Source organism: Narcine bancroftii, chromosome 2 (genome assembly GCF_036971445.1).
Source record: "Narcine bancroftii isolate sNarBan1 chromosome 2, sNarBan1.hap1, whole genome shotgun sequence".
NCBI classification, from domain to species: Eukaryota; Metazoa; Chordata; class Chondrichthyes; order Torpediniformes; family Narcinidae; genus Narcine; species Narcine bancroftii.
The window spans coordinates 320,993,263-321,019,848 of record NC_091470.1 but is presented as its reverse complement, the minus strand read 5'-3'; the positions used below and the strand labels follow the sequence as shown (position 1 = coordinate 321,019,848).

The 26,586-nt window shown below is 39.4% G+C and overlaps 1 protein-coding gene across 12 annotated transcripts in view; it reads left to right on the top strand.

Annotated features, from left to right (window-relative positions):
- Positions 1–26,586, top strand: part of LOC138755592 (probable C-mannosyltransferase DPY19L4) — a 120,265-nt gene that overhangs the window by 78,603 nt on the left and 15,076 nt on the right. For 11 of the 12 annotated variants that reach the window (XM_069921854.1, XM_069921859.1, XM_069921858.1 and 8 more), the window contains exons 8-13: positions 10,973–11,107; positions 12,218–12,349; positions 12,550–12,651; positions 19,855–19,928; positions 22,312–22,470; positions 24,607–24,726. In XM_069921854.1, coding sequence (XP_069777955.1) covers positions 10,973–11,107; positions 12,218–12,349; positions 12,550–12,651; positions 19,855–19,928; positions 22,312–22,470; positions 24,607–24,726 — 722 coding nt within the window. The remainder of the gene's footprint in view (positions 1–10,972; positions 11,108–12,217; positions 12,350–12,549; positions 12,652–19,854; positions 19,929–22,311; positions 22,471–24,606; positions 24,727–26,586) is intronic. The other variant, XM_069921856.1, reaches the window with a different exon arrangement.

Here is a 26,586-nt window from a genome sequence, read left to right as displayed (position 1 = left end):
CAAGCCTCCCGAAGTTTGAAGAGGCAAGTTTTAAAAGTCTGTGCTGTCATCGGCTGCAGACAACTTGCTGATATACGACCACGTCAGCTTACTGGAGTTGAGGGTGCATTAATATTGTGGAAAACTGAGGCTCCAATGCTATTCCATGTCAAGTAAATACACGCAGACTTGTGGCAAGTTTAGAGATTTTCCAAATAGTTACCGTCTTCGACACTGCACCCCTTGTTGTATGTTCAGTCAACCGTGAAGAGAAAAGCGACTGGTCTTCCTGATAATTTATTTGCTGACCTTTGATGTTACTCTGATTGATTTGTAGTCCATTGTAGCTATGGTTGACCAGAAGCAGTGCAATATTAAGGTCAGCTGGGTTGGGCAGTCTGTTGTTTGTTGTTGGCTCATTGCTGTTTCTACAAGCAAGCTGCTTGCTGCAGAAGCTTGCAATGTTGCTGCAAACAAATTAACTTGAGCTTGGGCTTGCAGAGTGTCCTTTGTAGGGTCCAGCTACCGCTGTGTGGTGGATGATGTTTATGCTCATGTGCCATCATGTTGAAGTGTTAGGAATAATGAGATCACACCTGAAGTTGTCAGCCATAGAAGAGCAAAAACATTTATTGACATGCTGTCAGGCTTAATATAGACACACAACATGTGACCTGGCTTCATGACATCTGAAGTGCGAATGACCTCATGACATAGTTGCGTTGCGTCGGCCAAGGCTTCTCAGTGGACCTGCAGGTTCTGCTGAATCACTATGCCTTGTGGCTGTAATGGCTAATTCCCAGTAGATAGGAGGCTGTTGTGTCCAGCCGTCAGAAGATGGGAGCTTTTAGCGCTGGTTCTGCCCACTCCCTCGAAGCATACCGCTACAAAATTATAACACCAATCTTTTGCATATATGGAAACCAAATTCTCAAAAAATTATCATATTTATTCTTTAAATTATTCGTAATCTTTTCCAAGGGTTTACAACTTCTCATTTCACCATGCCATCTATCTAATACTAAGCCCATGTCCAATTTCCATGAAACAGCTACACATTTTCTGGCAACTGCCAGTGCAAATTTAAAAAAAATTCCTTTTGAAACCTATCCAACTTTAAATCTGGATTAATCCGTGAGATATCCCCCAAAAGAAATAGCATAGGATTTCTCGGGAGTCTAACACCCATTACCTGTTGAAGAAAATCTATTAAATTAGTCCATAAAGAGTTCAATATGGGACATGTCCATGTAGAATGTAAAATGCTCTCTGCATTTTTGAAGAATTCTGATTTTCCTGTTCCCACAGCGATATCGTCATCATGGATGTGCAAACCCTTGACACATCCATTCCCCATCAGGAAGGTCTCAGGGCTCTCTATCTCTTTGGTGAACACAGAGCTGTTCAGGCCGCCTCAAATGACGCCCTCCTCTGCTTGGCAGAACTTGTCCTTCCTTTTAGCAACTTGTCCTTTGTCTCCTCCTGTTTCCTCAAGATCCAGGACATAACCATGGGCTCATATGGCCCCAGCTACACCTGTTTTTTCTTTCAGGTATTTAGAATGGTCCCCGTTCCAATCCTACTTGGTTATCACTTCCTAACTCTTCCTCTGCTACATTGACGACTACATTGGTGCTTCCTCCTTGACCCTGCAGAACTTGACAATTTAATTAAATTGTGGCCTTTAAATTTGGAATGTTTCTGACATCTTTCTCAAGTTCAAATTTATTATCATCTAATTGTACAAACACAACCAGACAAAATAGCATTTCTCCAGACCACAATGCACACACGTATATACACATAGCTCCTAATAATCACATGTTTAAATAAAACTATAATATAAAATATAGTATGCATAAATATTTTGCCTATTTATGAGAAACCCAAAGTTGCAGTTTACTGTTCAATCTCACAGCCTGCGGGAAGAAGCTATTTGCCAGCCTGGCAGTTCTGACTTTGATGCTCCTGTACTCCCTTCCTGATGGTGGTAGGTCAGAGATCCTGTGTGATCCTCAATAATTTTTTGAACCCCATTTAAATAGTGCTCCTGTGAATAGAGGAAAGGGAATCCCCAGTGATCTTTGCCGTTTTAATGATCCTCTGTATTGACTTCTGGTAAGATGCTTTGCAGCTACCAAACCTTGCAATGATGTAGCTAGACAGGACACTCTCAGTAGTGTTCCTGAAAAACATTGTCAAAAGGGGTCTGGTACTCAGCCTCCTTAGGAGGTTTAGGTGCTACTGTATAACGAGGTGGTGGTGTAGGTCCAGGCTAAGTGGTCTGATGTATGCACACCAAGGAATTTTGTGTTCTCAATTTTCTCCACACGGAGACAATGATGTATAGTGGAAAGTCATTGACCTTCATCTTCCTGGTCCACAATGATCTCCTCTGTCTTGTCCATGTTGAGGCTTGGGTGTTTTATCACAATAAGCCTTCTAATCTCCTCTGTAATCCAACTGGTCAATGTTGCTCATGAAAATTTTATGATTTTGTTTAAACTGAATCTGGCAGTGCAGTCATGAGTCAGGAGTGTAAACAGTAGCAGGCTGAGTACACAGCCCCAGTGCTCAATGTGATAGGACCTGAGATTTTGCAGTCAGAACCTGGACTGACTTTGGTCCTTTGGTTTAAAAAGTCTAGGATTCCATTGCAGAGAGGGGTGTTGGGTCCCAGCAAGTACTGTTTATCCACCAGGCTCTGAGGTATGATTGTGTTCCACACGAAGCTAAAAACAATGAACAACAGTCTGGTGTTTGAGGCATCATTCTTGGGGTTGGTCAGGTCAGAGTGGATGACCAAGACTAGCATTGTCTGTGGTTTTACAATTATTTTAATTTAGAATAATTGTAAATTGATTTTACTTTCTCATTATTGCTATTGATAATACTTTGTAAGAATACTTAATGTTTTTTTTTAATTTACAAAACTTTTAAGATCAGGTTTTTAACAGTTCTGTCACATCTCCCACCTATGCCATCACACCATGCCCCCCAGACTGCAAAAAATTTTCAGAAGCAACGATCAAGCACTGAAGAACTTGGGCCTACCTCCAAGATGGAGCCTGGGGACTCGATTTCTCTTCACCTGTGTCCACAGCGACAATCTTCGGTGAAGGTACAGTTGAATCTGGCGCCAACTCCCCAGAGTGCCGGGGAACATGGCACCAGAGCCCAAAGACGTCTTCCTCCTATGAGGAACCACCGCGCATACACGAGACTTCACGTTACATCAAGTTCGGCCCGTGCTGCGAGGGGGGGGACCGATCCCTCATGGCCCAGCAACGCTGGACCATTGAGGGAGAGGACCAGGACCTGCTGACAGGTGGAGATGCTGTCGTTTTCAACGGAGGGGTAAGAAGGAGACATCATTGGTGGAGTTGAGGAGGATGACATTTACCCAGGCACAGAAGAAGAGGAAACAGTGATATACAAAAACAGATATACAAAAAAAAGAAGAGGAAACAGTGATAAACAGTGATATATCCCTTTCCTAAGTATATTCAAGGGAAATCAAAGCCTGATAATTCTCATTGTCCAGATCCTGCAATTCAATTTGATATTTTGTCTGAACAAATTAAAACTATGTCAAAATCAGATGAATCAAGATTTTTTTTAATCTATGAAAGATCAATTTACTGGCATGAAGGAAGAAATGCCAACTATTAAGACTGATGTGTCAAAATATGTGAAGCTGGTAGATAAAGTGCAAGATAAAATTAAGAATATTGAAGAGGAATTTCATGATTGTCATAATGATGTAGAACAATGTAAAGAAAGGATGGGAGAGACGGAGGACTCTTTCACTGGATGGGAAATCCAAAAAAAAGATTTATTAAAGAAGATTGATGCTTTGGGGAATCAGGAGTCGAAGAAATTATGTTAAAATTGTTGGGTTGCCGGAAGATTTTGAAGGCGCAGATCCGGTGCACTTTTTACAGAAATTGGTCCCTGATGTTTTGCGAAAGGATTATTTTCCAAATGGTTTAGAATTAGACAGAGCGATTAGGAAAAAGCATCTTCCTGGACAACCACCACGTTCTTTATTAATTAGGTGTTTGTGTTATCAAGATGGAGAAATGATTTTGCATGTAGCAGTTCAAAATGCAAAAAAAACATCAGGATCCTTTGGTGGTTAAGAATAGTAGAGTCTTTTGAGTCAAACTATTATTAAACGTCATAAAGAGTTTAATTCTGCCAAAGCTATTTTGTGGAAGAAAGGAAATAAATTTGCTTTTAGATATCCAGCAATTCTTAAAGTTTTTTATGGAGATTTTCAATCCCAGTTTTTTAATGATGAAGTTGAAGCTCTAACATTTGTAAATTCTTTGCCTGATAATAAACAGAAGAGAAGCCAAGAATATCTTTCTCAACAATTGAAGCCAGCTCAAGAAGAGAGGAAGAATGGTGTGCAGAAAAGAGAATGCCATCAATTAGTTGAAATTGACATTGATGAAGATCAAGTTAATAGAGACTTGGAAGAAGCTGACCGTACTTGAAATGTTTTACTTAGATTTTTATTATTCTGTTCGGGGAGGTGGTTTTGTTTGCTTCTCCTTCCAAAGTTGTTGGCCACTTTGTAGCGTTGGTCACTTCCCATACAGTAGAGGGAGTAGTACTGTGGTACAGTATTTTTTTTGGTGTTTTATTTCTTTATGTTTTTTTTCTTTCTTTATTGGGGTCTGTATTTTATTTTCTATTGAGGAGATCAATCATTTGTTGCACAATGATCATGGATTGGAATCCCACTGCATCAGGCATGGAGGTTTATTTATGGTATAAATTAAGATGATGTCTAATTTAAATTTTGTAACTTAATGTTAATGGGTTCAATAATACAATTAAGAGAAAAAAGAGTTTTTGGCTTATATTAAAAAATTGAAAGTTGATAATTGCTTTTTTGCAAGAAACACATTTAACCTAAAAAGAGCATCAGAAAGTAAAAAGAGATTGGGTTGGTCAGGTTATAGCTTCTTATTTTAATTCTAAAGCAAGAGTTATAGCTATTTTGATTAATAAGAAATTATTATTTAAGTTGGTGTCAGTAAATGAATCAGTTGGTAGACTTTTGGTTGTAAATTGTAAAATTTATTCGGAATCTTGGGCATTGATGAATATTTATGTCCCTGACGTAGATGATGAGAAATTTATACTAGATTCTTTTCTTAATTTGACACAGGCATATGAAAAAATTATGATTGGAGGTGATTTTAATTGTTGTTTGGATCCATTATTAGATAAATCTCTGAAAACAATAACTAGGATTAAAATGGCAAAACAGTTATTAATGAAAGAAATGAATTTAGTTGAAATAACCCGCAACATCGGTGACCCTGATGAGTCTCCACATCCTGAAGACTCGAAACAATGGAACAAACAGCTGTAGGTGCTGTTGCGTTGAAGCTGAAATCTTTCTGGATGAACAGGCCCCACACTTGGTTTGGCCAAGTGGAGGCACAGTTCCTGATCAAACAGATAACCTCTGATTTGACAAGATGCTCACACTGGCAGAAGGACACAAGCCTTGCCTCATGTTTGAGCAAGCGTTCCTCAAGTAGTTGCCCAAGGACATCAGGCTCCTTTTAGCCGATGCCGATTTCAGCGACTGCCACAAAATTGCAGCATGGGCAGATGTTCTCTACCATTCAAAATGCAAAGCCATAGACTCCATCAACCATGTTTCGCAGCCACCACCGAGGACAACGCCCAAGTCTAGTCCACCATGTGAGCAGACCCCACCCTGTCAGAGAAAGGAGAGGCCTAATCTGAAATGGTGTTCCAATGTTGGGGGGGCATCCACCCACAGATGCCGCCAGCCGTGTTCGTTCCTGGGAAACGCTGTGGCCAGCCACTATTGGTTATTGCTGCGGCTTGCTGACCAAATAGCCTTCTCCATTTCTGGGACAGCATCTCAGGCTGCAAGTTCCTGGTGAACACGGGGGAAGAGATTAGCATCATACCCCCCACAGCACCCAAGACCACACGGTCCTTCCCTTTGGGCTGCCAAAACACCACCATCTGAACCTTTGGTAAAAGACAGATTCCTGTACATTTCAGTGACAGCTCATTCCAGTGGTCCTTCACCCTCGCTTTGAGGGACAAATCTCTATTCAGCGCGGATTTCCTCTGGGTCCACTCCCTACTTGTTGATCTCCAGGGCAAGCGACTAGTCCATGCTCAGACTTTCCACACGGTGCCCCTTGGTAGATCAAACGAACCGTCCACACAGCTTGTTTCAGTGGAGACCAAACACGGCCAGTACGGCCAACTCCTCGCAGAATTTCCCTCAATTTTGCACCCACAGTTCACGGTAGCCATGCCCAAACATGGCGTCCAACACCATGTTGCTACCACTTGTCCACTATTGCATTCAGGTGCCCACCGCCTGGCCCCAGACAAACTCAACCTCTCCAAGGAAGAGTTTAGACACATGGAGGAGCTGGGCAACATCCGTCGTTCTGATAGTCAATGGGCCTCAACCCTCCACTTGGTGCCTAAGTCCATTGGCTGGAGGCCCTGCGGCGATTACTGACGTCTAAACAATGCAACAACACTGGACCGCGACCCAATACCCCATGTCCACGATTTCTCAGCAAATCTTCACAGTGCAAAGCTTTTCTCCAAAGTCAACCTAATCCAGGGATACCATCAGGTTCCTGTATACCCAGACAATGTCCAAAAGACTTATCATCACCTGATCGGCCTCTTCAAGTTCCTATGCATGCTGTTTGGTTTGAAAAATGTGGCACAGACCTTTCAGCGCCTCATGGACAAGGTTGGGAGAGACTTGCCTCTGGTGGCCAGAGAACACATGATGCACCTCCGTCAGCTGTTCACTTGCCTTGCACACTTCGGCCTCACTGTTAATCCAGAGAAGTGCCAGTTCCACCTCACGGAAATAGACTTTCAGGGCCACAAGATCACCCCAGCTGGTGCCACCCCTTTAGGCAAAGTTGATGCCATCTGGCGGTTTGCCAGATCAACGACACTGAGGGCCTTCAGGAGTTTGTGGGCATGGTGAATTTCGACAACAGGTTCATCCCTTCAGCTACCAAGATTATTCGCCCCCTCTTCACTTTAATTTTGGCCTCATCGTAGGATCTCCAATGGACAGCGAGGCACACAGTGTTTCGAACAGACTAAAGAAGCTCTGGCCCACACTACAAATGCTGGTATACCCACGGATGGATGTACCGACAGCCCTCACTGTCAATGCGTCCAACACAGCTGTGCGGTGTTCTGGAACAGTTCATTGATGACTCATGGCAACCCCTTACATTCTTCAATTAACACCCGCGACCACCCGAATTGAAGTACAGAGCATTTGACAGAGAACTACTTGCCCTTTACCTGGCTGTTCACCATTTCTGTTATTTCCTGAAAGGGCACCTGTTCACCATCTACACTGACCACAAATGATTTACTTTTGTTTTCGCAAAGTCCTCCAACCCGTGGTCTGCCCGACAACAGAGACACTTGTCCTACAGCTCAGAATTCACCACTGCTCTCCGATACCTCTCCAGAAAGCACACCGTCATTGTTGATGCACTTTCCAGGCCTACAGTCAACGCCCTGTCACAGGGCGTCGACTACCATGATCTGGCTCAGGCCCAGCAGGACCACCCCGAGACACTCAGCTCCAGAACAGCAATCACGGGGCTGCAGCTCCAAGACCTCCCGCTGGACGCCGATGGCACCACGCTCCTGTACGATATTTCTACTGGCCAGCCCTGCCCTCTCTGTAAAGGTTAAAACCTTGTGATTTTGATTCTTAGTTAATTTTGTGCCTATCTCTTTAAGAAAAAGTATTGTTTGTAGTGTTGCCATAGTGACTATGACTATGACATCATATGTTGTAATATCCATACCTGCATCTCAACGAACTATGAAGGAGATGTGAGCTCGATAATTTTCTTTGAATTCGTTTTATTTCTTCTTGTATATCTCTTTAAAGTTGAATATCATTATATCTTTAAATACAATACATGCTTTGTTTATTCATCATTATGAAAATCTTAATGCGAAGTTATGCAAAATATTTTATCCGTTCTAAATGAATTAAAGCTACATAAAGCTGCATTTACAAAGTTTGGTTTATTGGATTAATAAGATAATAATTTGGAATATGGTCCCCATGTTTCCTTGAAGATCATACAGTTTGAAATTAGGAAGTACTAGAATCAGGAAAGTGTCGTCTATATTCGCATCCCCGCACAGTGGAGGAGGATGGTTTTCGACTTGATCCACGGCTTATCACACCCATCCATCCGCAGCTAGTATCTGCAAAATTTGTTTGGCATGGCCTGCGCAAACAGGTCATTGAGTGGGCAAAGAACTGCACAGATGGCCAGATGTCCAAGGACAAGCAACACACCAAGCACGAACTCCAACACTTCGATGGCTCAACCCGAAGGTTTCAACACATCCATCTAAACATTGTCGAACCTCTGCCTGTCTCCCAAGGATCTCGCTACCTACTCACAGTGATGGACAGATTTACTCACTGGCCAGAGGCCATACCCATCCCATACGCCTCCATAGAGACATGCGCAAGGGCTTTCCTCTTCACCTGGGTCTCCTGTTTTAGTGTCCCGGCAGAGGTTATGACCGACTGGGGAGCACAATTCACTTCCGCCCTATTGACACATCTCTCCAGACTCCTGGTCACCCAGCTGCACCATACTACAGCTTACCATCCTCAAGCCAATGGACTAGTCGAGAGTGTCCACTGCCACCTCAAATCGGCGCTGATGGTGCCCTTGATAAGCCCAACTGGGTGGATGAGCTGTCCTGGGTTCTCTTAGGCATTCACATGAGCCCAAACTTGAGTTTGGCATCCCTTCGGCTGAATTAGTCTACAGAGAGACCATTGCAGTGCCTGGACAGTTCCTTCCCCCGGCAACCAAGCATTACCGAAGCCACCGTCATCCTTGAGCAGCTGCGTGACAAACTGGACTCCATCGCACTGCCAGCGCCATCGTGACACAGCCTACCACCCTGTAACTACCCCCCGGACTTGTCTTCCTGTGAGTATGTGGTCATGCGCAGGGGCGCACTTAGAGCTCCCCTTCAACAACCTTCTGAGTGTCCAGACAGGGTGCTACACCGCAATGCTTCAATGTTCACCCTTGACATTGGGGGCAAAGAAGAAGTATTCACGCTGAACCTTTTAAAGCCAGCGCATGTGGACTTGTCCCAGCCAGTACAGTCTCCCCCACCAGTAGGTAGAGATTGGCCGCCAAAACAGTACGCCTCTCCCGCGACGCATTCCAAGAGCATCGGTGCCAGTTCTGGGCGGGGGGGCAGGGTGGTTGTGTGGCAAAGCACATTCTTGTAGCGGCGAACCGGCCCACTTGTCATGCACAGTCAGCGGCGCAGCCATGGCAAAGATGGCAGAGCGGGACCGTCTTTTGTGGTCCAGGCCAGAAGGTCACGTACGTGCTTGCGTCATTTGGATGCAAGCATCGGGATATTGGGAGCGGAACGGAATAAGGCTTAAAGGCTACAGCATGAGATTCAAATAAATGTAGTTGTGATACTAGAGTTCACAGCCTGTTGTCTCACTTGCTCACAACACACTACATTACAATCTATTGGGACCTTAACAGAATCTGATAATTCTTGGAAAATCATAATTAATGCTTATACTATCTCATGATCAACATAACAAAGGGACAGATTTAAATTTTTTTCTTTTACTCTGAGAAGTTGAGGTTTGAAAATTCATTGCCTGTAAGGGTAGTCAAAATGGAATGAATTATTGTCTTGAAAGTGCAACTGAGTTGGTATTGAGAGAATAATTTGCATGACTGTGAGGAAAGTGCAGGGAAATGACAGGATTGCTCTCTCAGGAGTTGGCAAAAACAGAATGAACAGTCTCAATTATTTTATGAGTTGACCTTTCAATTTATTCTTTTTGCTTAATTTGCTGCTCTTGAGTTTTAAATTCTGCTGCTGGTGTAAACACAATAAGGCACGTAGGAGGTGCAATATTTTGAGAACCATGCCATAGGGGCTTTCAAGTTGCTTGTAAATTTGCCTGAATAGTACTTGAATGTTATTGTTTGTGAAATGTTAATTGATTTTCAGACATGAGGAGAGATAATATATACTAGGGTCATATTAATAATGTAGAATTAGGATGATTTGATTAAAATTTTCAGGGATATTAAGGGGAACTGAAAGTCTAAACTATTCATAAATCTGTGGATGGGCAACTTATGCCATGATTATTGTTGATAGAGTAGTTAAAATAGGGTGCACATCAAGCCAGAATTAGGAAATTTGTAAACTTATAAATGTTGAAGGGTTGGAAGAGAGTCGACTGTGGATGTTTGAAATGGGGGTGATACTTTTTAAAAATTAAGGAACTGGTAGATCTGTAGCCATTGTAATTGGAAGCACAGGGAGAAATGGCGATGCAAATCAGAAGAGTTTGAATGAGCTTGCTTCTGGACGGTTAGAGGTTTGTCGAATCATAGTCTTAAAGCTGTACTGCATGGAAACAGGCCCTTTGCCGCAAAGCATCCACGCTAATTGGGTTATCCATCCAAGCGTGTCCCATTTGTTTGTGTTCACTCTCCCTTTCCCCCCCCCCACCAAAAAAAACCTTTCTTATCCAAGTACCTGACTAAATGTCATAATTGCACCCATCTCTATAACTGCTCTAGCAGCTCTTTCTCCAAACCCTTTGCCCTGTGTGGAAAACATTACACCTTTGGTTCCTAGCATTTTAAACCAATGAGCTTCTTTCCTTTCCTCCCATTTACTATTCTTCTAAAAATTGGTTAATGCATTGCACATTGTCTTATCAACTCTGTTCCTTAAGTTTAATTGCCTGTTCTGTCCCAATGATTGGCAAAATTATTTAAGCTTTTTAATACAACATGTAATAAAATGTAAGTTGTGCTGCATTATGGCTTTGAATGGAGATACATGAGCAGAATTACATTTAGCAAAAACTAATGTTTCTTTTCTCCCATTATCCCAGGTGTTTTCATATCTCCTGATGTGTGCATCTGCTTTTGCATTTATAATGATGTGGGACATTAGTCACTATGTACTGTTTGTGCAAGCCTTCATTCTTTTCCTGTTGGATTGTCTGGATCTAATTCCAAGCCGTAAGGTATGCTGGGGGTGGGTGGGGGAGGGAATATGAAATTTTGCTAGGCAGAGGAATTGGAGGAGAGCACAGAGAAATTGATTGGAGCCTGTCAAACCATTTTAAAATGCTGGTTATGTTTTGATGGTGATGCGTGATACACTTGAGTTTGCAGAATGCCTGACTGACTCAGCCATTTCAATATAAAACAAGGAAGTGATCAACACGTCAGCCAGAATCTGTAGAAAGAGAAACAGTTTTATTTAAGATTTCCAACGTCTGCAATGTTTTTTCAAAAGAACCATCCATTCCAAATTTTTTTTTTAAATGTTATGTCCAGTATAATAATTGGTACTGATACTGTGTTATAGAATCCAAAGTTTGTCACTTGTGAAAAAATTGCCTTTGTGTGCAAGTCTACTTCTGTAAAAGACACAAAAGGAGTTGTTTCAATCATCCAGTTCATTATTATTGAAAAGCTTTTGTTCCAAAGTAGGTTGAATGCTTGTGTGAAATGGGTTGTCTGTTTTTGTCTCCTTGGTTTAACACAAAATATGGAGCTGTTGTGCATTATAGGCACATCATGAATCATGCATGAAAAATGAGGGCCTGTGTGTGATTTTGTTTTCAGATCTTCTGGAGACAGCACAAAAGTCTAATTGCTTATTGTCATTTTGTGCTACAAGTGAACTGATGCAGTGATTATTTTCCATTGAAACATCAAAAGCCTGAGTCAAGTTTTTTTTGTGTAATCATACAATGGATCTGTTTGTTGAGTAACTTTGACACTATTAAGCAGAAGATTAAACAGATGGGCTTGTTGGCATTTAAGGAGTTAGTCTGATTAATAGAAAGAAGAAATCATTTTCCATAAATGGTTATATGGTTATTTGTTTGCAAGTCAAGTTTTTCTTGTCTTTGTGATCCTCTGTCTATTGGATAAGGGGGCAGTCAGCAGAAAGTGTGCTTAATTTTGTTAAAACCATTAATTTTTTCAAGCATTTACCTGAACGTGGAATAAAAAAAATGTACAGAAGCTGCTAGTAATTTAAATTTTTCTATTCCGTGTTTGTTGCTGTTCATTGACTTTAAAAAAAAACTCGAGATGAGATTGATCTCTGTTTTGTCTTGCAGATAACAGAAGTGTACAGGATGTATTTGGTGTGCCTTACACTGGGATATTTTACACAATTCAGAAATTCCGCTTTGCTTGCTTCTCCGCTTCTAAGTTTTATTGGTGGTTCACATCTTGCAAAATACATTCAGGTAGTAGATTACGTACCTGAAGCTTCAACTGCTTCTAATGTTAATCGTTTGAGTAGACATGTCATCAGTCACTTCATGTGGATCAGCTCTTAATATACATAGGACAACTTTAATTTGAAGTGATCAAAATGTATTTGGAATATCCTGAGATGTGATGTGAATTGGTATTAACATTGATTTATTTATCTTTTCTCTCACAGCAAAATTTGAAGAAAGGTCACTTTGTAGCAAGGTTGATGAAATTGCTTCTCCATTTCTACTTGGTTCTTACAGTCTCAATCGCTTTAAATCTTGTAATAAAAGTAAGTATAAATACCAGGAGCTTAGATGATATATTTTAGTTATTAATTTGTACTTCATTGATATTTATGAATAGTGTGCCTATGACTGTTCATTTCCATGAGAATGCTTTAGGCACACATTCTCTTTTTTTCTAAAATGCTTTCATATATTACAAAATCTTTGCTATGATACTCATCTATCTTTCTAAACCTTCAATAAATTTTAATTTCTTATCCTTTTTCACAATTTATCTTTTCTCCTGAAAAGGTTGAGATATGGTTCCTTACAAAGCAGCCGATATCTTTGTGTCAGTCTATACAAGGGATGGACGATCTGTGGGCCGGATGGTGTGTCAGTGGTTGGATGGCGGGCCGTACTGATGCTACCATAAATGAAATAACTACTGAAACACATACATTATATAATTTAAGTTTTCGATTGCCTCCATCTGAAGTACGTAATGTACATTGTATGAACATAACTGATGATAATTTATCAAAAAATAATCCACAGAAAAGTTCAAGTAACGAGATCAACCGAATTCCTTCCAAAAGCACTACAATGATGCTTTTCAGGTCAGGGAAGGCATCTTCAAATCTGGAAATACACAAAAATTCACGAGTTTGTCATTAAAATTAAACAATTAAAAAAGACAAAAAAGGCGAAAAGGAGAAAAATGAGTCACAATGAAAACCAAATAACTAACCCCCAAACAGACAGCAGCTCAATCAGGGGAAAATTGATTTTGTTTGTTGTTTGAAAGTATTTTGATATTGGGTGACATCATTGTTGATGCCAATAGCAAGACATCAGTTAAATGGGCATTAGTCATATTTGTTCTCAAGTGGTTCCTGGTGTACTTCATTATTGAGAACACTGCCAAACAGTGGTGCCATCTTTTTTGCATGCTTCACCAAATTTTTATAATTCCCATGTGGAAGAAGATATTTTTTGTGGAAGTCAATCAAAGATGCATCATCTGTGGTAAACCTTTGATTTGTAAGTAAGGAAGGCTCACATTGAAATAGCAATAGAAAGTACAGTAACATAGGCATTTATTATGACTATTAAGACATGTATTATAGGTTATATATGTATTGTACCATTATTCACCTGGCAGTGCAATCACTTTGTATAAAAGATATATGAGATACACGTGTTGCGTGTGGAAAGCTGTTGCGTTCTATTATAACCTTATGAGACCACAGACGAATATGTGGTCAGACGTTGCCTGAATGTACGTTATGCAGCATATGGGCTGTACTTGTATCAGCAGGCCAGGTGCACATGGTACTTTTGCAATGGGTTGTGGGCCAGATAAATTCAGATCATGGGCTGGTTCTTTCAGCCAGAAACTTCTTCTATCCAAGGGGTCAATGGAGGCTTAATCATTCAGTATATACAAGATATTTTTTGATATTAAGGGAATTTAAGCACATGGCATTGGCACTGGGAAATGGCACTAAGGGAAAAAAAACCCATCCTCGATTTTATTTAGTGGTAGATCAGGTGAAAGGGGCAGAGAGATAAATTCTCGGTTTTATCTGTTTGTTTTTATGGAAATGCCAGCAATTCCAAACAACATCTGACAAGATATGTTTCTTATTGTAAAGCTTGAGAGTATATACATAGAGTATTAAGTGATTTCATTTTATTTCACATTTTAAAAAAAAATCTACCTGAAAATGGTTTCATCTCTGATCAGGAGGACATAGGACATGCAAATCATTTAGTTTTAGCCTAACAAGGATAATTTGATGTTAAGTTAAAATATAAGTCTAAGACCTTTCTGTCTTTCTCCACGATGTACAGATGTGCATCCATGCAAAAAAAAAATATGGAGATGAATAGCAATGATCCTGCTGCTTCTAATTTATGAATGGCTTTCTTGTATTTGTTAGATTATGGTTTCAAGAGTTTCCCTAGACAGTAACCCACGATTAGTGTAGCGGTTAGCACAATGCTATTGTAGCGCCAGCTCTCCTGGGCAATCGGGAAGGCAAAGCAGGGGCCTGCACAGGAAATTTACAGACAACTGGTGACACAAGGAGCATGTGGCAAGGTAATATAATCATAATGAATCACAAGTCAACCTTGCGGGTCAGTAATAATGGCACTTTACTTTCTGACAGGCTGAAAATATTTTACACACAGTTCAATGTGGAAAACAACATGTCACCAAAGAAAGCCCACTGCGCCCTCCCCTCCCCCACTTCGAGGAACATGCACTCTGTACAGCATCTCCGGGGTGAACGCACGCAAATCATCAGGACCAATAAGGGTGCTGATGGACTGTGCGGACTACCTGACTGAGGTCCAAATGGATATCTTCAACACCTCACACCAGCAGTCCGTTGTTCCCAGAGGATTCAAGGCAGCCACCATCATCCCAAGCCCAAATGAGAGACGTAGCTGGACTAAATGACTAGCATCCCATGGCAATGGCCTTCATAAGTGCTTTAAGCAACTGGCAATGAAGCACTTCAACCAGTGACAATGAACCCTTTCCAGTTTGCCTATCAGCCAGTTGATTCATGGACAATGCTATACTCCTGATCCTCCACTCCATACTGACCCACCTAGAGAACGATGCCTCATATTGCCAGACTTTTGTTAGTTTTCTTCAACTCTGCATTTGCATAACTCGGAGGCTTGTGGATAAACTGTCCTCGCTGGGACTCATTACACCTCTTGGCAACTGGATTCTGAACTTCTTGATTGAAACATCACAATATGTCTGGGTTTGCAGCAAAACCTCAAGCCCTATTACACTGAGCACTGGTGCACCTCAGGGCTGTGTACTCAGCCCACTATTGTTCATGCTGCTAACTCACGACTGAACTGCCTGGTTCAGCTCCAACAGAGTCATCAAATTTGAGGATGACACAATGGTAGTTGGCCTCATTGGCAACAATAATGAGTAGGCTTACAGAGAGGAGGTTGAAATGCTTGAATAGTGGTGCAAGTGTAACAACCTGAGGCTTAATGTTGACAAAAAGGAGATGATTGTGGACTTCGGCAGGACGAAGGACCATTCCTCATTAAATATTAATGGCTCTGACGAAGAGAGAGTGGAGAACACAATGTTCCTTGGCATCCATTTAAAGAATGGCCTATCCTGGATCAACATCTTCTCACTAGGCAAGAAGACGCAGCAGTGTCTACACTTTATAAGGTGGATAAGCAGGGCAAGGCTACTGCCACTACCCTACAAATGTTCTACAGGTGCACAATAGAGAGAATCCTGGCTGGCTGCATCACAATGGTATGGAAAATGTCAGATCAGAGAGTGATTAAAACTGCTGATAAAATCACTGAGGTCTCCCCATTAGCGATGATATCTACAGGGAGCAGTGCTTAAAGTGGGCTCAGAGAATTATTGAGGACCCTTACCATCCAGCCTGTTTTATCTTTGTGACACCACCTTCAAGGAAGGGGTACAGGAGCATCAAAACCAGGACTGCCAGGCTAGGAACAGCTTCTTCCCACAGCCAGTGAGACTTTTGAACAATCCTAGAAACCCATAAATTATTTTTTATATAATTTTTGGATTGCTATGTAGATATGTCATTTAAATGTAGGGTGTACTGTGTGTGCAATATGGTCTGGAGAAATGCTGTTTTGTCAGGTTGTATATGTATGTACAATCAGATGACAATAAACTTGAACTTCACCCTATGCCGAATGGAAAGGCACCTGGTGAAGATGGGTTTTCTATAGAGTTTTATAAAGTTTTTTATGCTGATGTATCTTCTATTTATAAGGATGTATTACAACAAACTTATAATACTTTCAATTACCCGAGTCTTGTTCTAACGCAATAATTACGGTTATACCAAAAAAAGATAGAGACCCTTTACAGGTTTCTTCTTATAGACCAATATCGTTGTTAAATGTAGATTATAAAATTGTAGCTAAAATTATGGCTAATAGATTAGCTCAATATCTGCCTAAAATTATACATGGTGATCAAACGGGATTTATAAAAAATAGGTATGCGTCAGATAATATTTTACGGTTAATAACCTTGATAAATAAATCTAAATTTCAGTTGAATTATCCAATAGTGGTTTCATTGGATGCAGAAAAGACTTTTGATAGAGTGGAATGGAAGTTTCTGTTCAAAGTACTTGAGAAATTTAGTTTTGGTTCTTCATTTATTGGATTGATAAAGGCTTAATTATAATAATAGCCAGAATTGCTGTTAATGGCCAAATTTCAGAATCTTTTAGTTTGACAAGATCTACTAGACAAGAATGTCTGTTGTCACCTGCTTTATTTGCTATAGTTATTGAACCTTTAGTACAATTAATACGTCAAAATGAAAATGTTAAAGGTATGAGAGTTCTGAATGAGGAATACAAGATTAATTTATTTGCTGATGATGTTTTATTATATTTGGTGGATCCGGATACTTCTTTACCTGCAATTCAAGAATGTTCAGAAATTTATGGCCAATTATCTGGTTATAAAGTAAATTGGGCTAAAAGTGAAATTTTACCAATTTGTAAAGATGATTATTCAGTGTATAAAAATATTACAAATTTGAAGTGGACTACACAAATTAAATATTTAGGAATTAATGTTAATACGAAATTTCAAGAATTATACTCAATTAATTATCTTATTTTAATAAAAAGGATTAAATTAGATTTGATTAGGTGGAGGGATCTACCTTTGGGTTTACTAGGGAGGATTAATACCATAAAAATGAATATTTTTCCTAGAATACAATATCTGTTTCAATCAATTCCTTATTTTTAAAAAAAAAAAGTTTTTTTAAGGACTTATATAAAGCGATTAGAGAATTCTTATGGAAGGGAAAATTTCCAAGAGTAGCAATGAGAAAATTGATGTGGGATTTTCAGTTTGGAGGTTTAAGATTACCGAATTTTCAGCATTATTACGAAGCAGCTCAATTTAAATTTCTTAGTGCATTAATGAATATGGACGACCCACCTAGTTGGGTAAAGATAGAAATGGCAGTTATTTTAGAAAAATTTCCTCATGAGTTTTTGTTTCGATGGAATAAAAATTTACTACGAACTTGCGATGTGCCAATATTGAAACATTTATTGAATTTATGGACAAGTAAACTTAAAAAATTGGGACAAAAATATATATTCTGGAAGATTGCCATTATATAATAATCAACTTGTTCCTTTTACGGTCTCCAATGCCACTTTGAAACAATGGGAAAAGAAGGGAATAAAAAATTTATCTGATTGTTTTTCTGAGGGTTGTTTTTGTTCCTTTGACGAATTACAAAGGAGATATGGTATTAGTGGAAATTCTATATTTGTATATTATCAATTAAGATCTTTTGTAAAACAGTTATGTGATCGACATATGATTTTATTACCTGAATCTAGTTTTGAAGAATATGTACTTTCAATACCAAAAAAGGGATATATATCTGATTTGTATTGTATTTTACAAGAAATTGATAGTAAAAAAGACTGGGATAAAGATAAGTTGAAATGGGAAAAAGATTTAGGACATAAAATAGCTGAAGAAGCTTGGATGGAAATTTGTCAGAATAGTATTCGGAAATTAATTAACGCTAGACTAGCAATGATTAATTATAATTTTATTCATCAGCTATATTTAATGCCGGAGAAAGGATATCTTTTTCAATTCAGGATAAGATGTCTTTTTATAAGTTAAAGTGGACTCCGTTTGCTAATTATATGCATTTAAGTTTGAGGAAAAACCCAACACCCAACCCCAACCAACCAATTTTCCCTTGCAACCGCTGCAATCGTGTCTGCCTGTCCCGCATCGGACTTGTCAGCCACAAACGAGCCTGCAGCTGACGTGGACTTTTTACCCCCTCCATAAATCTTCGTCCGCGAAGCCAAGCCAAAGAAAGAAATATATGTTTAAGCGTGATATTTTAGTATTGATAAAAAAAAATTTTGTTGTTAGAATTATTTTTAGGTTCAGTTTTATCTCTTTTTTTGAAAGTGGGTATTTTGTTTTCCATATATAATATTGTTAATTTTATTAACTCTTCACTCTTTATTTTGGGGGGGAGGGTTGGACAAATTTTAAGTTAGATTACTAATATTGTGTTACAATTAACGGGGGGGGGGTTATTTTGTGTAGTTTTCTGATGTAATATTGTAATCATACCATTTTAATTTTTTTTATTTTTCTTTAGATGTAATTCTCTATTGTATTCATGTTATAAAATTTTAAATAAAGTCTTCAAAAAAAAAACTTGAACTTCACCCAGGTTGGAATCAGACACTGTCTGCACGGAGTTTGTTTGTTCTCTCTGTGCTTGCACAGGTTTCCTCCCACCCTTCAAAAACGTATGGGTGTTGTAGGTTAATTTGTGTATTTGGGTGGTACAGGCTTGTGGGCCAGAAGGGCCTGTTATTGTGCTTTACATCTTTTTTTAAAAAAAATAAAGTAACTTCTTGTAGCTGCCTTCCATAGTGTAGGGCATCAAAGTTGAATTCAATCCAATCCTAATATTTACAAACTTTCCAATGGGAAGTCAGCAGACTGTAATTATGAATAGAACCCCTATTTAAATGGAGCATCTGTGCAATGGAAACCTAAAACCAGTTAGAAGAACTCAAAAGCTACCCAGCAAAGATCAGTTAAGTGAGCAGGAGTAGTTGTTGCTGGGACTTCTAATTTATTTTTGGTGTACAATAATTTGTAGATAATGTTGTTTTGAAATATTTTTGTCACCAGTTGTTCATTAATTTACTTTATATTTTACAGTGCAGTTATATATTTTTTTTATCAGGAAATTGACTGTATCATAGCTAGAATCAAGGTTACTTTAAAATTATAGGGTATGTTGAAGCCATTTAATCTCTCCTGATGAATGATGTACTATTCCCAGTTGGTTAGACCTGTTTAAAAGGAGTGTAATTATAGAACCGATGTACCATGCCAATATGAGTGAATTCTGAAGTATGTTAATGTTAACTTCACTAATTGCATTTTCCATGTGTTCAACAGAACTACAGTAACCATCATTTATTTGATTTTATGTTTATAATCTGCAGTATTGAACCACAGGCATCTTGCCTGCAACTACATTTTTCAAGGGTGCATTAATGCTAAACCAAGCTATTTTCTAATCTATTAAATTTGAATTGGAATCTTTCGATCTTGGTTTGTATTTTTTTTGTTTTTCATTCACATTGACTATAACTGTAAGCCTTGGAATTAACTACTTCTATTTGTTTACATATTTGCAGAAGATCCTCCCTCAAGAAGAAAATGAACACATACTGAAGTTTTTTGAAGCAAAATTTGACTTGAATACTACAAGGTAAAATTTGGTGAGGTGTTGGCAAGGGACAGTTGTCCATCCTATTATATCCAGCAGCCCCATAGTTTGTGTGTGACTATTGTTGCCTCAAGTTCCACGCTGATGGAGCTAATTCCGTTAGACTGCATATCACTCTAAACTTCTATCATGTACCAATATAAATGTATTTTGAATGTTACAATTATACCTTCCTCTACCATTCCTTCTGGCAACTTGTTCCACTTACCCACCACCCTCAGTGTGAAGAAGACACTCCTCAGGTCCCCTTCTAAATCTTTCCCTTCTCATTTAGATTTATGTCATGTTTTAAATTCCCATACCCTGGGGAAAAGACTACCTATGGCCCTTCAGATTCTATAAACCTCAGCCCTTACTCCTCAGCCTCCTACGCTTTTTAAAAAAATATATTTTATTTTTCACACTATGAACCATACTGACCAAAATACACACAAACATTTCCCTCTTGAATATACACAGTGTCATTTTCTCCCCTTTTCCCCCCTCCCTTCCCTCCCTCCTTCACCCCCCCTCCCCACCCACTCAACGTTCAACATATATGATACATTAAACCCATTAAACAATGTCATCACACAATGAAAATAAACAAAATATTTGTGTCTTCTACTTTTACATACTGGGTCAGTTCATTTCGTCTTCTTCTCCTTCTGTCATTTTAGGTGGTGGAGGTCTGCTCTCAGTTGTGTTCCATGTACGGTTCCCAAATTTGTTCGAATACTGTGATGTTATTTCTTAAATTATATAATTGGTTACACAGGCTATACACCGTGCCCCTAAAGTTAAATAAATGGGACCCCACAGTATCAGACAGATGTTTTTGCTGTAAGAAGGAAATGGGAACAACAGTACATGCAATTTGGGCATGTGAGAAAGTGGAAAAATTTTGGGAAGATCTAAACCAGGTATTAAATAAAATCACAAAAAATCCAGTGATTTTTCTTCTAAGTAATATAAGAAGTAAAGAACTTGGACTCGATTTGGATGGAGCACAAAAAAGATTTATTATGATAGCCTTAGCTGTAGCAAAAAAATGTATTATGTCAACCTGGAAATTAGAAGATAGCCTGAGAATACAGCAATGGTACATGAAATGAATAAATGTATTCCATTGGAAAAAATAACATATAATTTAAACCTCCTACTCTTGAAGGAAAAAAATCCCAGCCTCTCCTTCTAGTTCTACCTGTTCAGATAACATTCTCATGAATGTTTTCTGCAAACTTTCTAGCTTAGTTTTATCTTTGGTGTAGCTAGGTGACCAAAACTGTGCACAATACTCGTGCTCTCATCAACAACTTGTTTTGCTGTAACATGACTACTTTTTAACCACTTGTAAAACTGAGCATGCAATGAACTGATTATATTAACTCCATTGTAATATTTAACCACTTACTTTTAAGACATTTTTTCTAACTAAAGTAAAACTCCTGATATCCGGCACATATGAGGATTTGGTTGATGCCGGATAAGTGAATTTTTCAGTTGCTTGAGATTGTGTGTGTGCATATGGGCGAACTAACTACTAAGGAGGTGCCAATTTTAAACTTTTGAACAGTACGTTTCCGATTATCCAAAACATTCGGAACTGAACGTGTATCAGTTAACTGCTTTTTTCCGATAACTGTGAAATGGCTTTAAGCAGTCCAGTAGCGTCAGCAGGATACTTGTATCGTCCGTCACTGGTCCCTGACACCACTCCACCACCATCGCCAAACCTGCCCGGGATCCTGAGGTCCCTGCTCCTGCCACTGCCGCCCACCTTCCCCACCCCCAAGTTCAACACCGCTGAAAAATCAGTGCCCCACCCCCCCCCGATTAGATTTTTTCTGAGACTGACTTTGGGGACAGCGGAGAACCAAGTGACAGTGGAGGGTAAAGAAGAAATGTAAAGAGAGAGGGGAGGGTTACCTGAAATAAGGTCTATCTCCCCATGTGCTGCCTGACCCACTGACTCACTGATGTTACCAAACTGGTGCTAACAGCATGTCAGAACACCACATTAGCATGTTAGGTGAAATGTTTTTTCAACCTGTGATGTCATGTTGCTGCCAAAAAAAAAATTGTATAACTGAGAATTTCGGTTAAGTGGTTTTCAGATCGTTGGAAATGTATGATTTGTTTAACCTATTATATTCTGTGTTTTTTTTTTTGCCAGTTGCTTGAGGCTGCTGGATGCTTGAGTTCTGGATAACGGGGATTTCACTGTATAAATATTTGAGAAGAGAATTTTATAACACTTCTATCTATATTTATTGAAACATATAAGGAATGCACTGTCATTAAATGTAATCTTAAATGTTTGATGAGAAGATTCACTTGTGTCTTGAGTGATCGTTACTTTACTCCCTTTTTTTTCCCCTGTCAGAGACTTCAGCACGAATTTATTGCTTTGTCAGGAAACCTTCCAGACCCCGTCACAAGAATTCTTCATTCGATTGACCCAGACTTGTCTTCTCCCATTTTGTACGTCAGTGCTGCTTATCTGCCTTTTCTCAACCTTGGAAGTCGTTGCCAGAAAATTTCGGTAAAGAAACTAAACGTTATCTCAATGGAATTTTGCAGTACACAACTAAATGTCATGGCTTAATTATTATTTCAATATGAATATTTATCCTTCGATCCCACAAAGCAACACTGGCCTTTCCTAATCATCTTTCAAAGACAGTCTACTGAGCGAAACAGCTAGTGGATGGGAAAGATTTAGTGACACTGGGAGCATTCTTTCAGATGTTAAGACAGCATGATTGTTCGATGAATGTTACAATTATTAATGTCAGAGATATTCACTGGGGGTTGGAAGTTTGAAGAATGCCTCTTGCTTCTGAATCAGGAGGCTGTAGATTCACGTTCCAATTCAGAGACCAGCACAAGAATGAAGGCCGCTTAAGTGAGGCTGGAAAGGACCACTGTTGGTCACAGTTTAAAAAAATTGTGTATAATCTAAGTTGTACATATTTGGGAAAAGATAATCCATAATAAGAATGGTTGTAGACAATCGTTTCAAAATTTACAGAGGAGTCTAAGCTTGGTGGGGGAATACACATCATAAAATATTACTATTTCGGGAGAAAAAATATTTTATTACTGTACGTAAAATATGAATGGAGTGGAGAAGACAAAGGGATCTAGAAAGTGAAAATGCACAACGAGTACAAATAGTATTTGAGGTTAATAATGCCATAAACACACTATGGTTTGCTCTTGAGTGAATTTTGTAGTTTACAGCATTGAAGCAGCCTCTTTGGCCCAGCTTGTCTATTCTGACAATGCCTATCTAAGCCTGTGCTTGGCTCAAATTCCTTTAAATCTTTTCCTATCTGTCCAAATTATTTTTAAACATTCTAATTGTATCTTCCTCTAGAACCTGTTCTGGCTGTTCATTCCATGTTCACTATATTTTGTGTGGAAAAATTTGTCCCTCAAATCCTCTTTAAATCTTTCCCCTCTCTCAATGCCCCTCATAATTTTATAAACTTCTACAAGGCCACTCTCAATCATCAGCCTCCTTTTCCAGGGAAAATTGTTCCAGCCTATCCAATCTCTCCTTGTAACTCAATTCCCTCAGTGCAAAGAAGTTCCAGAACAAGAAGTCTACAGATATTGGAAAACTGGAGTAACTGCACAAGGTGCTGGAAGAATTCAGGGCAGGTCAGGCAAAATTGTGGAAAGCAACAGATAATTGATGTTTCCAGCCTAAAACCCTTCATTGGGATTGCTGGGTTTTAAGGCATATCCTGGAGGAAAGAAATGCAAAAAGGTTTAGATATGAATTCCAAAGTTTAGGGCTTAAGCAGCTGAAAATTAAAGTGATCAAATTATGGCTTGCTAAAAAGCCCAAAAATGCCTGAGTAAAACTGAAGGAGATTATAGACTGAGAGCCAGACCACAGATGGCTTTAAAGACAGATGAAATTGATGCATAATTTAGCTAGGAACCAATGTAGCTCAGAAGGAAAAGATGTTACAGGTTAACTCAATTTAGTGCAAGTTAAAACAAAGGTAATAAGTTTTGAGATTATTTTGTACTACAATGAATTTAGCAAGGAAGGCCTGTCAGGACTATGTTGGAACAATCCAGTAGAAAGCTAAAAGGGATGTCTATTCTGGTAGCAGGTGAAAACCAGTAGTGCCACTGACTCATTTTGTATTGCTGCTACCTTTTAAGTTAGAAAGGTATTAGTCTTGCTTCTCAGTGGCTTGAGCACAAACATCTTGGCTGAAACTTGAGTGCAATACTGAGGAAATACTGCACCATTGAATGTGGTGTCTTTTTGATGTGAGATTAACCCAGGCCCATTTGTTCAATATTATAGATATGGATGGGACTGTTTTGCAGAATTGGGGGATAATCACTGAGGTCATACACAGAACTCTCAGTCAACACTAAAAATGGTTTCACTTGTCATACTACAGTATGTGAGGCTTACTGTGATTTCCAATATTACTGCAGTGGCTACACATTCAAAGTGCCGCATTGGTTAGAAGGTGCTTTGTAACATCCTGAAAGGCATCTGATAAACATTTTTTTTCCTTTGAAACCCTCAATGTAACTGTTAGAGGGGAGGGACTGCAGACACTATGCACAATTTTCCCCCAGATTCTTTGACTGAAATTGCATTGGTTTTAATGTGGCAGGTAACCTTGACTTTGTTTTATTTTAGCAATGAGCCACAAAAAAGTGATGGTTTACCAGATGTTGTGGTGATTGGTGAGAGGCCCGAGGTGGTTTACCACATGCTGCACATGGTTCTGTTTGGTTCACTAGCAGTGATGTTCCAAGGGTAAGTTTGTTTATGGTGATCCTGAGTACCTTTTGAAACATTGCACATAACTTGCAAATCTTATTGGACAGGAATTCTACCAGGCCATCTTTGGGAAAAATCCATACAAATACTGGAATAGTCATTCGTTGGTGAGAAGGATAATTAGTTTATTGTCATATGCATTGTACAATGTACAAATGCACTAAAATTATCACTTGCTGTAGACGAACAGGTATTTTACAAAAGAATTTACAATCTTATAATTAAATTAAAAGATAAATACAAAATAGAGGTAGTTAATAAATATTCAGAGTTATATCAAGGCACAAGAGAAAGAAAAGTGACATTACAATAGTGCAGACAGTCCTTTAAGTGATTTCAGAGCAGTCTATGATTAGAGTATGATTATATGGCGAGCTCTCCACTGACCACCGAGACAGAGGTGCACCAAAGAAGAGGTACAAGGACTGCTTAAAGAAATCTCTTGGTGCCTGCCACATTGACACCGCCAGTGGGCTGATATCGCCTCCAACCGTGCATCTTGGCGCCTCACAGTTCGACGGGCTGCAACCTCCTTTGAAGAAGACTGCAGAGCCCACCTCACTGACAAAAGACAAAGGAGGAAAAACCCAACACCCAACCAACCAATTTTCCCTTGCAACTGCTGCAACCATGCCTGCCTTTCCCGCATCAGACTTGTCAGTCATCGTCGAGCCTGCAGCAGACGTGGACATACCCCTCCATAAATCTTCATCTGCGAAGCCAAGCCAAAGAAGATAAAGAAGAAAGAAAAGAAAGATGATTAGAGTAACAAGGTTCAAGAGCCTGATAGCCATTGGAAGGAAACTAGAGCTACTGATCTCAGAATCATAATTTATTGTCAGGAACAAGTCATGATATTTGGTGTCTTACAGCAACATCAAAGAGCAAATGTTCATATTATAACCATCTTACAACATCACTATAAAAATAATAGTGCACGAAAAGTAAGGCATCGTCTTTGGTTCAGGAATCTGATGGCAGTGAGAAGAAGCTGTCCTTGTGCCATTGAGGGCTCATGTTTAGGCTCCTGTACCTTTTCCCTGAAGGTAGCAGAGTGAAGAGGGCATCACCTCATGTAGATGTCCTCGATGGAGTGGAGTCTGTGATGTTGAAGGCAGAGTTAACAACCCTCTAGAGTTTATTCTTGTCCTGAGAGTTGGCGCCTCCAACCAGCCGGAATGCTCTCCACAGTCCACCTGTAGAAGTTTACGAGAATCTTCGATGACGTACCAAATCTCCTCAGGCTTCTGTGCCTTCACCTTGAAGGGAGCAATGAGAAGAGGTTGTGACCAGGGTGATGGAGGTCCTTAATAATGTTAGCTGCCTTCTTGAGGAAGCCCTTCACATAGATGTGTTAATGAATGGCAGGTCAGAGCCTATGATGGACCTGGCCTTGTTTGCTATCTTCTGTATTTTTAGGACGATTGGAAAAAAATACAATGCAGTAATTTGTATTTCTTCAAGATAATATTTTATCAGATATGCAGATAGGGATTGTGAAAACTTGCTTCTTCAATAATAGCCCAGGAGTATGTGGTATAGGTTCTTAGACACCACTAAGCATGTATTGGTTCTTTGTGCATTATTTGGCAGGTATAGTATGCAAGTCCTGAATTTTGATGACTACTTGTCTTTCGTAGAAATGGCTCATGTAAATGCATTGTTCTCCCTTCCAATTTCAGACAAAAGTAGATAAATAACATGAGAGTTCATGAGACTAGTTTCATGCAGGAATTTCTGCCTTTTGTTTATCCTTTACAATAGTTGTTACTTCCATTAGGCTCACGTGGTGGTGCTATTCAGCTGCTTTTATGAATTGTAACATTTTGCTCAGTG